Source organism: Ahaetulla prasina, chromosome 1 (assembly GCF_028640845.1).
Source record: "Ahaetulla prasina isolate Xishuangbanna chromosome 1, ASM2864084v1, whole genome shotgun sequence".
Taxonomy (NCBI): Eukaryota; Metazoa; Chordata; class Lepidosauria; order Squamata; family Colubridae; genus Ahaetulla; species Ahaetulla prasina.
The window spans coordinates 203,309,740-203,326,315 of NC_080539.1; the positions used below are offsets into that span (position 1 = coordinate 203,309,740).

The following is a 16,576-nucleotide window of genomic DNA, read 5'->3' on the forward strand; positions in this document are numbered from 1 at the left end:
AGCATTTTCTCAAAGTTCCATTTATTAGAGTAGGTATACTGGCACATCTTGGGAAAACCCGAATCTGAGAGTTCCGGGTTTTCCCTCAGTAAATCAAAACCCTCAAAACCATCCCCTCACTCCTCAGTCAATCACATGCTCCAATCACCATCCGTTCCATCTCAATACAGCACTCCAACCACTCCTTCTCCAGATGCAGGCTTGTCCTGACCTTGACCGATGGAAAGAATGCTATTTTGTCTAAATACAAACCCTCAACTAAATCCCCACTCCTACTTTCCCACTCATGAGAAGGTGGCAGCTTGGAAGCTTCTGGTCTAATATGGCTTCCAAAGCTGACATTAGCTAGAAATAAAATGAAGTTCATGTTGCCTTTAAGAACCCAAAGAGTAAAGGCATGTGTATCTTTTAAGGAAAGGTCTTCAAATTACTCAATCTCTGTCACTTAAGATTTGAAATATCATTTATCATTTATTTGAGCCCTGATATGGCAACTAATCAATGCAAGTGGCAAGAAAGAGGTATGATGTACTTTGAGTAAGGATGAGGGGAAAAAAAATCAAGTTCACATTTTAATGCATTAGTTTGTATTTAAACACCCCTAAATCAATAGGAAACACATTTCTCCTATTAAGGTATATTTTCCAAATGCTGTGATACAGGTCTTTCATTAAAAATGCATAAAAATAAAAATAGTCTACTATTTATTATACATGGTACTGCTCCAGGTTCTCATACACCTGCCTGATGTTGTTTTAACTTGGCATTGCTACATGTATCATCACCAGTGCCTTCTTGTCCTCATCTTCCAGCACAATGTTTGGTTCATTGACCGATACCTGCTTGTCCATCTGGATGTGGAATTTCCACAAGAACTTAGTTCTTAGTATGCTGTTCATTGGCTTGTGGGAAACCAAAACTCTGTGCATCAATGCAGTAAAATCATTTTAAATTCTGAACTCCTGATTGGGGATGGGGGCAGTTAGAGCTTAGTAGTTGTATCAGGATATCAGTTTAACTAATTTTTATTACTTCACTTTAAAAATGAAGTAAGGTCTGAAATTCTCCCCCTCCACCAGATCACCATGTTCTACCAAACGATTCCACTGAATTTCAGAGCAAGTTCAAGCTAGATTAGGCTACATTTTGCTCCATGCTTTAGAACAGTTGCTATGATGGTCACCATTATTTTCTTCTATTTGTATTAATATATTTTCTAAGAAAGGCATAGAAAATCATCTGGGTTGTGGTTTTTTTTGTACCAATCTGCATTCAGTTAGTTAACAGAACATTTCCATCAGAAAAATTTGGGAATTTGGGAATGCTGTGCTCTTGTATTTATTTAATTATGAGGTATTTGAGGGTTGAGTAAATGTTCTGATTTTCTGTCCTACTCTTCCATGGACTGCCTAATTTCTAAGGAAAGAGCTCACAATGGAAGTCTTCCCACTGGGTCATTTTAATCATGGTATTGTTATTCTAAGTGCTAAGGAGGAGTAGCTCTTTGAAAATTTCTCCTTCCCTTAGACAAATCACCTACCCAATTTTTATGTCTACAAATTGAATAGGGAATTTTGAAGAATGATTTCTGCCCAGTGTTAATATTGTCCATCCCACAAGTAAAGGGCATTTCAGAGGCCTGACAATTTGGAGACATAAACCAAAGCAAGATAATGCTCTAATTTACTGCCCTACACTAACGTACCCAGAGACACAAACACACAAAATAATAGTGTAATTACAGTTAATGAAAAGTGTCTGCAAGTGGATGAATTTATATCTTCTGCTTTCACAAAAGGCCATCTTGTCTCGTTTTTTGCATTCATTTCTGAATTTTAAATCCACCTGCCACAAAATTCCCCTGATTGTTTGCAGAGGTTTTTTTATATATATAGTAAGGCTGAGATCTTAAAGTTGAAAATTGTTCACTCTCAGGGTTTAGGGTTTTAATCTAAATGTAGCTTATGAAATGCAGCTTTAAAAAGAATGTCTTTCTTTTCATCGCGAGTGATCTATTGTGATAATATTGTGCTGATCATTTCTCCCGCTCTGTAATCATAGGAAGCACTCTTAAAATGTACTGCTTTAGGGACGGATTTTTAGATCTTGCTGAGAATTGAACTACGAACAGGGCCTTAGATGCCAGAATTATGCTCTCAGTCTTGGAGCTGCAACTGAAAAACACTTAGCAACACTCTGTGAGTGAGGATTTTGAAGGACGTTGACTGCAATGGCCTTGGCCCCTTAAATTTACTGTTAATCTGCTTACCGTCACTCCAGGGAAAGAGAAGAGCAAATCCTGCCAACATAGACTCTCTTTTCCATCTTCGTTATTCTTAGAGGAGCACAAGCAAATATTTGTATTGATGAGAGATTATTAACCACTTCCTATGTCCCTGTTGACTTCAGGAACAATAATTTTATCTGCTTCTTTCTTTCTTTGTTTGAATCACCTACCAGCCTCATATAGGGCAGATTTTCATCATCTTTTGTATGGAATGCTTTTACAATGAATAATAGAACTGAAATCTACCTTATATATTATTGTACAGATAGTCCTCCACTTACAACTGTTCGCTTAGTGACTGTTCGAACTTACAACGACACTGAAAAAAGTGACTTATGACCATTTTTCATATTTATGACCATTGCAGCATCCCCATGGTCACATAATGTAGAGTCGGGTGCTTGACAACTGATTCACATTTATGATGGTTGCAGTGTCCCGGGGTCACATGATCACCTTTTGTGACTTTCTGACAAGCAAAGTCAATGGGGAAATCAGATTCCCCATAACAACCGTGTTACTAATTTAACAACTCCAGTGATTCACTTAGGGACGCGGTGGCTCAGGGGCTAGGATGTTGAGCTTGTTGATCAAAAGATTGGCAGCTCAGCGGTTCGAATCCCTAGTGCTGCGTGTAATGGGGTGAGCTCCCGTTACTTGTCCCAGTTTCTGCCAACCTAGCAGCTTCAAAAGCACGTAAAAATGCAAGTAGAAAAAATAGGGACCATCTTTGGTGGGAAGGTAACAGTGTTCCGTGCGCCTTTGGCATTGAGTCATGCCGGCCACATGAGCACAGAGACGTCTTCGGACAGCGCTGGCTCTTTGGCTTTGAAACGGAGATGAGCACCGCCCCCTAGAGTCAGCAACGACTAGCACGTATGTGCAAGGGGAACCTTTACCTTTACTTTTACCTTTTTAGTGATTCACTTAACAAGAAAAGTCGTAAAATGGGACAAACAAACTTAACAAATGTTTCACATAGCAACTTAAATTTTGAGCTCAGCTGTGGTCATAACTCCAGGACTACCTGTATATGGATCCAATGTGCAAGGGGAAAAATAGCTAAATGCTGGACTTCATGCAAAATGAACACTTCTTTATTTGGTAATCTTTCTGAGGATTCATTATGTTTGAAAAACATCTCAGATGTCAACAGAACCAGGCCACTCTGAAATTCCTCTCTTCCCTTCTCTAGTGTGTGTATTCCTTCTAAGACAGGGGTGTCAAACTCAAGGCCTGGGGCCCAGATCCGGCCCACAGGGTGCTTAGATCTGGCCTATGGGGCTGCCCTGGAAACAAAGAAGGACTGGCCTGCAGTGCCTCTTCCAGTGAAAATGGAGCTCAGGAGGGTCATGGGCAGCCCTCCTGGGTTCTGTTTTTGCTGGAAGAGGGTTGCAGGAGGCCGTCACAGGCGAAAACAGAGTCAGGAGCTCGTTTTCACTGGCATCGGTGAAAAATCGGCCACCACAGGCACACCCCAACATGAGTGACGTCAAGCTGGCCACACTCACCTCAGCCCCTGAGGTCAAACACAACCCTGATATGGCCCTCAATGAAATTGAATTTGTCACCTGTGTCCTAAGGGAAACAAATCAGCATCTTTTATTACTTTTTTGACACTGTAGCAATAAAAACCTTACGTATCCAGTGACAGGGCCTCAATTTTACAAGCTGCAATGCACCACCCTGACAAGAGCATGACTGATGCCCTTCTATAGTACTATTGATTTTTTTTTTTAATGTGAAGGATTTTCATGTTTATTTCCAATGGAGGAAATCCCTGCCAATTTTTTTTCCCCTTCACATATAAAGTTCTGGCTCTGCTAAGAGGGTTCGGGGGGGGGGGGATATCCCTGGTGCTTGATAGTAACTCATTGTAATGTGCAGTGTAAAGTGATTCAGGGCTTTGCCCTTCGAGCACAAAGATTTGTGGAGGTGGTATTGGTGGGTTAATGAACTAAACTATCACATTAAAAGAGCACAGTTCATTTTCCAATGAGCTCCCTTACCATACAGATTAAGACCTGCTTCTTTGCTGATATAAGTCCTGGGTGATGTTGTACAAGTTAATTCTCCTTGGCGAATGGTCAACCTGCAGAGGAATGGCCACAATCCAGAAATGAAAACCTAAAACCCATCTGCTTGCCCTCTGGAGTGATTCAATTAGGATTCCTTGAAACAATGCCCTGCCTTGGCTTCCCCTGAACTCTAATCTACAGACTACATTTTAAACTCATTCAGATTTTAAAAATTAATGTGTGGGTTTTTACGGTTAGTCTTTTAATCCTTGCCACCACTCTATGCATCTCCCCTTCACTTTAATAAGTGGATGAGAAGCTAAATTAAGGCACACTCAGAGCATCATTATAGAAGCCAGCAGTTGATTATTGATTAGATATGTCTTGACTGAAGGGAATGTTTAACCCCTTTTTTAGGAAAACATCTTCACAAGACACCCAAGACCTATATAGCCAGAACACACAGTTTTTAGCACAGTTAAGAACTAACACTTGTAAAATCAACATTTCCCCCATCCCGATGTATAGCACATCCCAATTCATCCAACCACAGCCTGGAAGAAAGATACTTCCAGAATTAGTATAAACAACTTTATTCATGAGGTCATAATTATCTTCCTCTTAAAGAAAATCTAAAGATACCAGGGCTACCACCAAGTAAGCTCTTTTTTTGAGATTTACTGAATTAACTTTTTTTTTTTTTTTGGCAAATGAGAGGAAAGTAAAATTCTGACACCTTATCATGCTCATAGAGATGCAAATCATTCTTCACTTAGACTAATCCTAAATTATTTAGGGCAAGGATGAATAGCTTTCTCCTACTTGTGGGGAACTTTATATTATTGTGTTTGGTTAACTTTTCAAAATAGAGCTTCCTGATATTAAGAGAGGACGATAGATAGATAGATAGATAGATAGATAGATAGATAGATAGATAGATAGATAGATAGATAGATAGATAGATAGATAGATAGATGATAGAGCTAGAGATAGAGATAGAGATGATAGAGATTGTTAAATTCGGGCAATAACGAGGCAGGAGACCAGGATAGTGACAACAGCTCTTTACTATATGGTGAACCCAGCGGCTCGGGCTGGGAAAACCCTCTCTTTATATACAGTTTAGCCAGAGGCTTCATCCAATCAGCAACGTGCTTTTTCCGCTCAGTTTTCCCTCCAAAACTCTTAAAGATACATTACACTCCTTCCCTCCCAGAGAACACTTTACCAATATTTACATAGAATTAACATCTTATTTTTCTACGTAATCACGCAAGTAGACTGGGCGTCTCCTGACTCTTTCGGACCTGCGCAATTCATTTTCTGGGAGTGAGTCGAGCTGACCGGAGGGACTGTTTGTTCCTCTCAGCTCCTCCTCTAGGCCATCCGGCCCTGGATTATTTGCAGAGTCGTCCCTGCTGTCTTCAGGAGGAACCGGTTGGCGTCGCTGGACCTCCTGGAACTCAGATAAGTCCCGCGTTTGCCCCGGGTTTGAGTCAGCTGTGGATTCAAACATTGGATAGTCAGGGCCTGTTTCGTCTGATTCTGATTTACCGGTTATGCGTTTCCTTATTTGGTCTATGTGGCGCTTCCATACCCGGCCATCCTCTATCTCTACTAGATATGATTTTGGTCCTGTTATCTCTAGGATTTTTCCTGCTAACCAGGTCGGGCCCTCGCTGTAGTTGTGTGCCCACACTAGGTCGCCTACTGCCATCCCTCTTGTTTTACCGTGTGCCCCTTTGTAACCGTCTGGTGTGTAGTTTGGGTTTAAACGGTCTAGTGGGCACCTAAGCTTCCGACCCATTAATAGCTCTGCCGGGCTGCGGCCAGTTGTTACACAGGGGGTTCTGTGTTGGACTGCTAGGAATGTATCGATTTTTGTTTGCCAATCGCCTGGCCTGATTCTGGACAATGCTTCCTTTGCGCTCCGAACGAAACGTTCTGCAAGGCCGTTCGTCGCAGGGTGGAAAGGCGCCGAGAGGACATGCCGGATGCCCTCCTCTGCCAAGTACCCCTCAAACTGGGTTGCCGTGAATTGCGGGCCGTTATCGGAGACTAAAGTGTCGGGCAACCCGTGGGTTACAAATAGGTGCCGTAGGACTGAAATCACGGCCTCGGCTGTCATGGATCTCATGAGAATGATTTCCAGCCATTTGGAGTAGGCATCGACTACTACCAGAAAGGTTTGGCCGTGGAAGGGACCGGCAAAATCGATATGGATCCTAGACCAAGGGCCCTGGGGTCTCTCCCATTCCCGAATCGGGGCCGTTGGGGGTAGCGGTCTGGACTCCTGGCAGGCCTGGCATTTCCCTACCCTTTCAGCAATTTCCGTGTCCATTAAGGGCCACCACACATAGCTTCTCGCTAGACCCTTCATTCTCACGATCCCTGGGTGGCCTTCGTGAAGGAGCTCCAATACCTTTTCCCTCAATTTCTCCGGGATCACCACTCGATCCCCCCATAGCAGGCACCCCCCTTGAGCTGAGAGTTCCCCACGTTTTTTACAAACTCTTTAAACCGCTCGCCCGGGGCAGCGGGCCAACCTCTTTGTACCCAACCAATTATAGTCCTTATTGTAATGTCCTTGTACGAAGCGCGAGCCACCTCTTTGGATGTGACTGGGCCGGAGTCCAAAGAGTCAATTAGCAGACCTGGTGTCGCCGGAGTGGGGTCTTCGATAGTCTCTGGTAACGGGCATCTGCTCAGGGCGTCCGCATGCCCTAATTCCTTCCCTGGCCGGTGTAGTAGTTTGTAAGAATACGCCGCTAGGAAGATAGTCCATCTGGTCAGTCTGGGCGAAAGTGCCACGGGCGTTGGGCGGTCGCCTGCCAACAGGCCTAGCAAAGGTCTATGGTCCGTGATGATTTCGAAATCACGACCAAATACATATTCATGGAATTTCTTTACTCCGGAGACTATAGCCAAGGCTTCCCTATCTAGCTGGCTATAATTCCTTTCAGCTGATGACATTGTTCGGGAGTAATATGCAATAGGGGCTTCTGTGCCATTTGGCAACCTGTGGCTGAGCACAGCCCCCACCCCATAGGGAGATGCATCGCAGCTTAACACTAATGGCAGCGTGCCATTGTATTGGATAAGGAGGCTATCACCGATAGGAGATTCTTTACCCTTCGAATGCCCTAGCTTCCGCCTTTCCCCAAGACCATGCAGCCGTCTTTGCTAGTAATTTATGAAGCGGCTCGGCTACTGTTGCCTTATTTCTTAAAAATACCGCGTAGAAATTGACCAGACCTAAGAATGCCTGCAACTCCGTTTTGTTCTTTGGAACCGGGGCCTTCCTGATGGCCCGTACCTTGCTTTCAGTGGGGTGAATCCCTTTCCTGTCTATCCGGTAGCCCAGGAATTCCACAGATTCAACCCCGATCTGGCATTTGTTCAGTTTAACTGTGAGACCGGCAGACCGGAAAATGCCCAAAACTTTTCGCAGCCTTACCCCTAATTCCTCTAGATTCTCAGCGGATACCAGTACATCGTCAAAGTATGGTACCACCCCTGGTAGTCCCTGCAATAGCCGCTCCATTAGGTTCTGAAATAACCCTGGAGCCACACTAACCCCAAACTGTAACCGGGTACACTTAAAAGCCCCTCTGTGAGTCACAATTGTCTGCGCTTCGGCTGTGCTGCTATCTACAGGCAGCTGTTGATAGGCTTGGGCCAAGTCTAGCTTGGCAGAAACCTGCCCTTGCCCCATTGTGTGCAGTAAGGGCTGTACCCCCGGACGGGTAAGCACTCTTTGCAACGCTTTGTTGCGTTGCCTTATAGTCAGCGCAAATCCGGACCGACCCGTCCGGTTTGACTGGGGTGACTATAGGGTCTCCCACTTAGCATGGTCAACTGGCACTAGAATTCCCTGGTTTACTAGCTTGTCCAGTTCCCGGTCAATCCTGGGCTTTAGGCTAACCGGACCCTCCTAGCCTTTAAACGAATAGGGGCAACTTGTGGGTCTAAGTTAAAAGAAATAGGGGTCCCCGTGTACTTGCCCAGGCAGTCTCTGAAAACGTCCCCAAATTCCTTCATGAGTGCGTCTTTGAGGTTGACTTCGTTTCTGAAGATTCCAGTCACTCCCATGCCCAATGCTCGGAACCAGTCCAGTCCCAACAAGCTTGGCAGGGTCCCATCGACTATGGTGATGGGCAGAGTTTTCTTGTATTGTCCATACTCGACGTGGACGGACGTTACCCCTCGAACAGGGATGCGATTCCCTTGGTAGTCTTGTACCTTTAAGTTCTGTGGTTTCAGCTTGCGCTTTGCGATGGCGGGTAAGGCTTTCACGAGAGTGTCCCAGGACATGATCGTGATCGCTGAGCCGGTGTCCACCTCCAATCGGCACGGCACCCCCTCAATCTTTGTTTTCGTAAAGATTTTTTTTTCTAGGCGTGTTGCTGCGTGACCCACTCTCACGACAGTCTGATTCAACTTCGCGCCTTTTTTGAATTGACCAATCACGGGCCGCTTCGCCGTTCCCGCGCTCTGGTTGGTCAGTTTGAATTTTTGGCGGGAAGGTTGGGGTGCTCGACAGACCTGTGCTATGTGCCCCTTCCTTTCGCACCGCCGACAAGTCGCATCCTTAAATTTGCATTGTTGTCGTTGGTGTTGCCCTCCACAACTCGCGCAGTCACCCCGGTCTTCTTTCTCCGGCCTCCCGGTGTGGAAGACTCCTTCCTCCTCCTCACCGTCCGACTCGGCCTGGACCTCTTCATTGTGGACCGGGGTTGATTTCGCACCAGCCGTTGGTGCGACCTGCTTTTGTAGGGTTTCCGCCGCTTGGGTAGACATCTCATGAGCCCTGGCTTCATCCAAGGCGTTTGCCAGCGTCAAGTTGCTTTTGGACAGCAGCCGCCGCAAACGGATGTCCCTGACCCCACGAATGAGTTGCTCCAGCAATGCCTCTTCCAAGTCTCGGTACTCGCAATGGTTCGTGGCTTTCCTCAGGGCTGCCATGTATACGCTGATGGACTCGCCCTCTTGCTGCCTCGCTCCTGAATTCGTGCCGTTGCACATACTTGGACGGCGTTGGTGCATAATGGGCTTTCAATACGGTCTGTAGAGTCTGCCACGGCACCGATTGTACGGCGTTGGCTCGCCAACGATTCTGCGGTGTCGAAAACCTCTGGACCGCAGTGGCTCAGGAAATACGCTCGCTTCCTGTTGTCTGAGACTCCTTGAAGTTCGTTCGCCTCGAGGAAACACTCGAAACGAGCCATGTATGACCCCCATTTTTCCTTAGCTGGGTCGAATGGCGCTGGCGGTGTGTAGCTGGACATCGCTGCTTTCCGCCCCTTGTTTGCTGGGTTCGCGTCTTCCTGGTGAATTCAGCTTTTTTCCCTGGCGCTCCTAGCCTCAAGATCCCACCTTCGTCGCCAGTGTTAAATTCGGGCAATAACGAGGCAGGAGACCAGGATAGTGACAACAGCTCTTTACTATATGGTGAACCCAGCGGCTCGGGCTGGGAAAACCCTCTCTTTATATACAGTTTAGCCAGAGGCTTCATCCAATCAGCAACGTGCTTTTTCCCGCTCAGTTTTCCCTCCAAAACTCTTAAAGATACATTACAGAGATGATAGAGATGATAGAGATAGAGATATATGTAGGTTCTATTGGTTATACTGTTACAGTTAAATTTTCCCCTGATTTGGAAATTTTGGGGCTTTCTTTTTCCCTTCTTGTTTTTCTTTTCTGTGTCTTCAAATATGTAGCCTCTATTTCTTCAGATATATCTGAGATAACATGAATAGGTGGAATAAGGAGAACTTATTTTGTTAACATTTAAACAAGTAACCAAATTAACTTGTTTGATTTAATACTAACTTAAAAACATATATTTATAAACCTATCATTTTGACAGACGGAGGTTCCCCTAGAGCTAGGAATCTCTGATTTTTCCACCCATATCTCTCAATCCTTTTCTTCTCAGTTTGTTTATTTATTTATTTATTTATTCTATATTCTATCTGTTAAAAAATAAATAATTCATAGTGGTGAAAATACCTAATGTGATTCTTTTCTCCTATTTTCCTCACAACGATAACCCTGTGATATGGTTTGGGGAGAGACAGCGTGATGGGCCCGAGGACACCAGTTTTCATTTCTAGAAATTACTAAGTGGGACTAGAACTCATGGTCTCCTGGTTTCTAGCCTGATGCCTGAAAGTGGGAAGAGGTTCTGTATATTACAATACTCTGAGGGATAGTTCTGACACCCAATCATTATAAACTCCCACTATTTTGTTACCTATGATGTTTGGGAATGGTCAGATTGTGAATTTAAATCTTTCAAAGGATCACATATTGCCTCTTTCTGATCTTAGATATTTAAAAAATCTGTGACAGAAAATGAGAAAAGCCACAATAACTAGTTCAATATTATCTAAAACAATTTAGCAGCTTTATTTGCATTCAATATTGCTGCTGTATAGTTACTTCTTGTATTACTATTGCATATGCAACTGGAAAGTTTGACCATTATCGAATCTAACTTCAATGGATGTGGGATGCATATTATTTTGCTCCATTAAAAAAATCAGTTTTTTGTTTCTTTTGTTAAATGTATACATGCACAAGTTGAAAAGCAACTTTTCTAACTTAAATCTTTGGGATGGGTGTGTCTCTGACAGTTTTGTACACATCAAGCCATTATATATTTTTTTTGTTGATTTCAGATTTCCCAGATATACAACTTTGTTTTTTTAATTAATGAAAATGATAAATTCTAGCTGGTTCTATTCATTGCAGCTTGCCGTGTTGCAATAAATCTGATAGTTTATATCATTTTGTTGTAAAAGAAATCTATGCTGGATTACTTTTACATCTCCTCTTTTAACTCTTCCCAAACTGAGTGGGATAATCTGGATGGGAATAATAAGCAGCTAGGGGCTCCCAATTGTGAATTAGTCCATTTTCACTTAAATTCTACTTCAGATGTTCCTGACTGAAGATGGAAAGGGAAAGAATACAATCGATGTCTAAGTATGGCTTATATGTATGAGGTAAGCAATAAACCACAGGAGCAGTACCAAATGTGTTTTGTGCAATACAGACCATGCATTTAGGCTCTTCCCTATTTTCTGTTTTACCAACAATCAGGTTGCTATAATGATGCTTCTGGAAACAGTTTGTAAATCAATATCCAAGCACTTTAATCATGTTTGCAAAATAATATGGACTTTTTAGGAAAAGGTCTCAGGGATGCGGTGAATACTTGGTCAAAGAAGAAGAAAAAATAAAAGATATACGTAATTCAAGCCAGCTGTGGAGGGGGGAAAATACTATGTTGGGATTCATTAGGAAATAAATCAGAACTTTAATTGACAATATGATTATACCTTCACCTATTATTCTGCTTCATAGAATATGTAATGTTCCAGATGTGTGTGGGGAAAAGAAACCTACAGAAAAGGACAGTGAAAATTAGCAAGGGGCTCAAAAATTCTCTTTTGAATGTGGTTTTCTGGTTCATATTGTTAGTTTAAAGAAAAATCATAAAGGGTGATATGGTGTATAAGAAATATAAAGTGCTTAGGGAGAAATCTTGACCCCTATCTCACAATAGAAAACTGAAATCATCTAGTGAAGCTGAATAATGAAAACACAATAGCAATGTAAATAAATCCTTCTTCCCCACCATAGTTGAAATGATCCCCCCACCCCCTGGCCAGGTTAGACAGGCTAAACAGCACAAGTTTAATATGACCTCACTCTCATCAACTTTCTGAAGTGGAAGCATTTAGCACGGTTTGCTAAGACTAATTGGATGAGAAATTATCAAATGATATAAAACTATTTTTGTCCTCCCATAATTACAGCAGGAGAGGCTGGTATGATAGTGTAATTCCTTTTTCTTTGGCAAAATTTGCTTCTATAGATTATCTCCAGTACGAAAATATTCTTGGAGCTTCTATAATTTATCCAACTGATTTTGACCATCTGGCTGGATCTCTCAAGACCTATTTCAAAAGGAATCTCCAAATATTGTTCTCCATATTTTCTGCCTGGACAACATGTGCCTAATCATTAGTGAGATTCCAAAATCTGTGTACAAAAGTGCAATTCTCTTCGATTCACTTATGTGAACAAAGGGGACCTGGATCAGAAGGTTTAGGTAAAAGATTTCTCATGAAACATATAGCAACCATCCAAAAAGCCAGCACCAGCTTATCCTTTGGTGGCCAATGGCTGAACTAACCTAGAATGAAACAGCCCAATTGTCTAATCCTGAGAGACATCAAGCTGTCCCATTAACCCTGCAAATGTCCTCAATTTATAGACAGCTGTTTGGTTGTGTTAGCCTGTGGTTTAAGATCACCATAGGTTTGGTTTATCTAATTCTCCTGGCACCGAAATAACTTTTTAAAAAAAAAGAGAAACTGCTTGACTCTATCACATACCATAACATGGGTGTGTCAGTTATGATTTTGGCCCTACTGGTGCAAAAACTGAATTATCAGATCCCTAAAGACCCAGAGGGAAGAAGTAAGAGCAAGCTAGGTTTATTGGAAAAGGATTCTCAGTTTCGCTGAAGGCTTTTCTTCCCCAGAATCTCAAGAATACTATAAGTGAAAAACATATTAGAAAAATATGAGGGAATAAAATACACACAGAAAAAATAAATGGCTAAGTCTAGTTCTCCAGGACCAGCATATATGAAACTGAAACAACCCCCCCCCACTCCAAAAGAAAAAGGGAGTAAGGGAGGGAGAGAGAGAGAGAAAAAAGAGGGAAGGAAGGAAGTGAAAGAAAGAAAAAGAAAGAAAAAAGAAAGAAAGAAAGAAAGAAAGAAAGAAAGCTACCTTAATGCAGAATTCTACATTGTTACTCAGAATGGAATTGTGTGAGAAAGAAATACCCTGGAAGTAAGTAAACCCTTAAATATTTCCCTGGGAGTAAACCTCATTAATCGCAATGGAAGTTGAACAGACAAACCAAGCCATATAATTGACGCTCTCATAAAAGTACAATCCATAAATGTGACAGAAAGAACATCCATAAAACATTGTTTTTGATTTTACAAGGAGATTTTGATAAAGATGAGTGATATGCTAGAATCCACTGCTCACTGTCAATTTGAGTACCAAACTGGTGTAGTGGTTAAGGCGCTGAACTACAACTTTGAAGACAGTGGGTGAACAGTGAACAGTTCTCTTAGACCACGGGTGTCAAACTCGATTGCATCACGTGACATATCATGATGTATCATGATGGTTTTTGCCTTTGAGAACATGGGGTTGGCATGGTCTATGCATGATGCATCCATCCCACAGGGTTTTTAATAGACTTTCAAAAACTCCAAAAAGGGGATGAAAGTGAAAATCACCTTTGACCTTTCCAGTAACATCTCTGTAAAAGCATCACCTCCACTTCAATTCCCACTTAGGGGCAAAGGGGCAGCTGTGAGTTTAAAGCACACAATGGTTTCCAATCTCCATGTAGTGCATGATTAGTTGAATTTTATATTCATTCATTTATTACTCATTTGTTTATCCATTCACTGATTCTCCGGGTTATAACCAAAGTTCTCTGACATTGGCCATAGCAATGGGGAAAAGAATCAATGTACATATTGCTCTTCATGATTCTCCATAATTACAGCTGGGGAGAGAGTTCTCACAATACAGAGTGCAACAGTTAGTCCCTAGTAGCGGTAATATAGATGATGAGCCACAAAATGTTCAGGCAGATGTCAGCCTGAGAAATCTCCTCCAGGAAAAGAATTGTGTTATATTTCTCAACCTGTGCTGGAGAGTTTATTGACAGAAATTGTTCCAAAGCACCATAAAAGCATGTTGTGTTCATTAGGGCAAGAGAAGGGAGCCCTTCCAGTTGAAGTTATCAGAATGGCTGTCTTAGATTAAAGTCCCATTTGGGGTCAACAGATGTTCACATGATAATTAGTTTGATAGGTTAATTACTTCAGTGTCAACGGTGAAACATCAGATATGAAACAACAGAGCCACCTGAAAAGAATAAGCTGGCTGAGACAGGTTGATGATAGATAATGAAAGACAAATCCATGAAGCCTAGGAGCAAAAGTAATTGAAGTTTTTATCCAGATGAACAATACCATGAAAACAAGTTCTGGGATAATATTATTTATATAAGGAAAATGTTGCAGTAAACCTTGAAATCATTAAATTAATTCAATGGGGTGTTGTTTTGTTGCCAGAATAGCAACTATTTTAGGGGAAAGCAAAAAAAAATGAAGTTACATTGTATTCGCCCTACTTCCACACCCAAATCAGGGGTGCTATTCAGCAGGTTCTGACAGGTTCTGGAGAACTGTTAGTGGAAATTTTGAGTAGTTCGGAGAACCGGCAAATACCACATCTAGCTGGCCCCAGAGTTGGGTGGGAATGGAGATTCTGCAATATCCTTCCCCCAAGAGTGGGGAGGGAATTGGGATTTTTCAGTATCCTTCCCCTGGAGTGGGGTGGAAATGGAGATTTTGCAGTATCCTTCCCCTGCCATGCCCACCAAGCCATGCCCACCAAGGTACACCACACCCACTAAGCCATGCCCACAGAACCGGTAGTAAAAAAATTTGAGTTCCACCACCACTGACCCAAATATAACCTCAAGGAACACTTTTTTTTGTTGCAGTTTTAAAGTACTCTCTCCCCTTTTTTTGTAGCCTTGAGTTGTACTGTTTGTTTTGGCTGGTACAATTTACTTGTTTGTGAGGTAACTGCATCAGCTCATTGGCTGAGGAAAGATTGTCCCTTCAGTTCAGACAATGATTTCTACCTTTATCGCTCAGCTATAACTGCTCAAATTATATCATTTTGCCATACAAATAGGTTAGTGGTTTGAAATCCTCCTCCTCCTCTCCCTCCTCCTCAAAAGATTTTCTTTTCAATTTAGTGCGTGTATCAGAAGACATGGTAGTTTCAGTTTGGAGTGAGTACCATGCAAACTGTTACCACATGTTTCAGTCTGGACAGGGTATATTTTAAAAAAACTGAAAGTTTTTCAGACAAGTTGGCATGAACACAGGAACAGCTTTAAGATGTACTGCAGATGTATCTTTGGTTCATTATTTTCTAGAGTGTGGATATGATTATATTAAAAAAAAGATATATGAATAGTATGAAGTCCATAATGAGGACTTAGTGATAGATCCTCAATATCCAGAAGGACAAGAACATTCCATGCTCCAGTAGAAAGCCAGAATGCCTGAGTATCTTCTTCTGGTATTTAGGATATAGGAAATACTTTTAGGAAGCAAATAAAAAGAAAGTACTAATCTTTCCTCTGGAAAAGCGGTGCAGAGACAAAAGTCGTCTCCACATTAAGGAATTATAGCAGCTGCATAGAATCATCCAGTCACTACTGAAGCAAAATGAAGCCTATCTGTGTTACTGTTAGGTTTGGCTGAACAATGATTGGATAACTCTAGAGCAGAGCTGTCAAACTTCTGGCCCTTGGGCAGGATGCACCACAGTCTGGCTATGCCCATGCCCAGTTTAGCAAAAGGGAAAACAGTCCCAATAGGTCATGTGTCGCCACTGTGATGACAAGAGTTTGACGCACCTGCTCTAGAAGATGCTATAAACTGCTAAAACAGAAATGGACAGAGGGACACAAGGGAAGTCTCTTGCTTGAAGTCTACTCTTAATGTTCCTAGTAGTTGGTAGGGCAAAAAGTACTAACAGTACCAACAGTTGTTGGAGCTACAACTGGTAAGATCATTGATAGAAAAGAAGTATTTAAAACTTAACATATTCAGGACAAAGTGAGAATGGGTATAGGATATTTAGTTTCTATTTACAGGTAGGTTACATGGCTTCCTTGTCCGCACCCTTGTCATTTGGAACAGCATCCCATCTCTCCCCACCCACAATCCACATGACCCTGATGTCGTTTAAGAAAGCTCTTAAAACCTGTTTTTTTCTAGCAGGCCCTTGGACAGGATGACTTGTGACCCTCCTTTAGATATGTGTTACTTTGATTTTTTTAAAGGGATACGGTGGCTCAGTGGCTAAGATGCTGAACTTGTCGGTCAGAAGGTCAGCAGTTCAGCGGTTCGAATCCTTACTTGTCCCAGCTTCTGCCAACCTAGCAGTTTGAAAGCACGTAAAAAATGAAAGTAGAAAAATAGGGACCACCTTTGGTGGGAAGGTAACAGTGTTCCCTGCACCTTCAGCATTTAGTCATGCCGGCCACATGACCATTGGGACATCTTCAAACAGCGCTGGCTCTTCGGCTTTGAAATGGAAATGAGAACCATCCCTAGAGCTGGAATCAACAAGCATGC

The 16,576-nt window shown here is 42.4% G+C and overlaps 1 protein-coding gene across 1 annotated transcript; it reads right to left on the reverse strand.

Moving 5' to 3' along the window:
• Positions 1 to 5,474: 5,474 nt before the first annotated feature.
• Positions 5,475 to 10,415, reverse strand: LOC131200139 (uncharacterized protein K02A2.6-like). Its single transcript, XM_058186595.1, has 2 exons — positions 10,318 to 10,415; positions 5,475 to 6,794 (listed from the first exon to the last, which is right to left on the reverse strand). The coding sequence occupies exons 1-2, from the start codon at positions 10,413 to 10,415 to the stop codon at positions 5,558 to 5,560; spliced, it is 1,335 nt and encodes a 444-aa protein (XP_058042578.1). The 3' UTR covers positions 5,475 to 5,557.
• Positions 10,416 to 16,576: the final 6,161 nt, after the last annotated feature.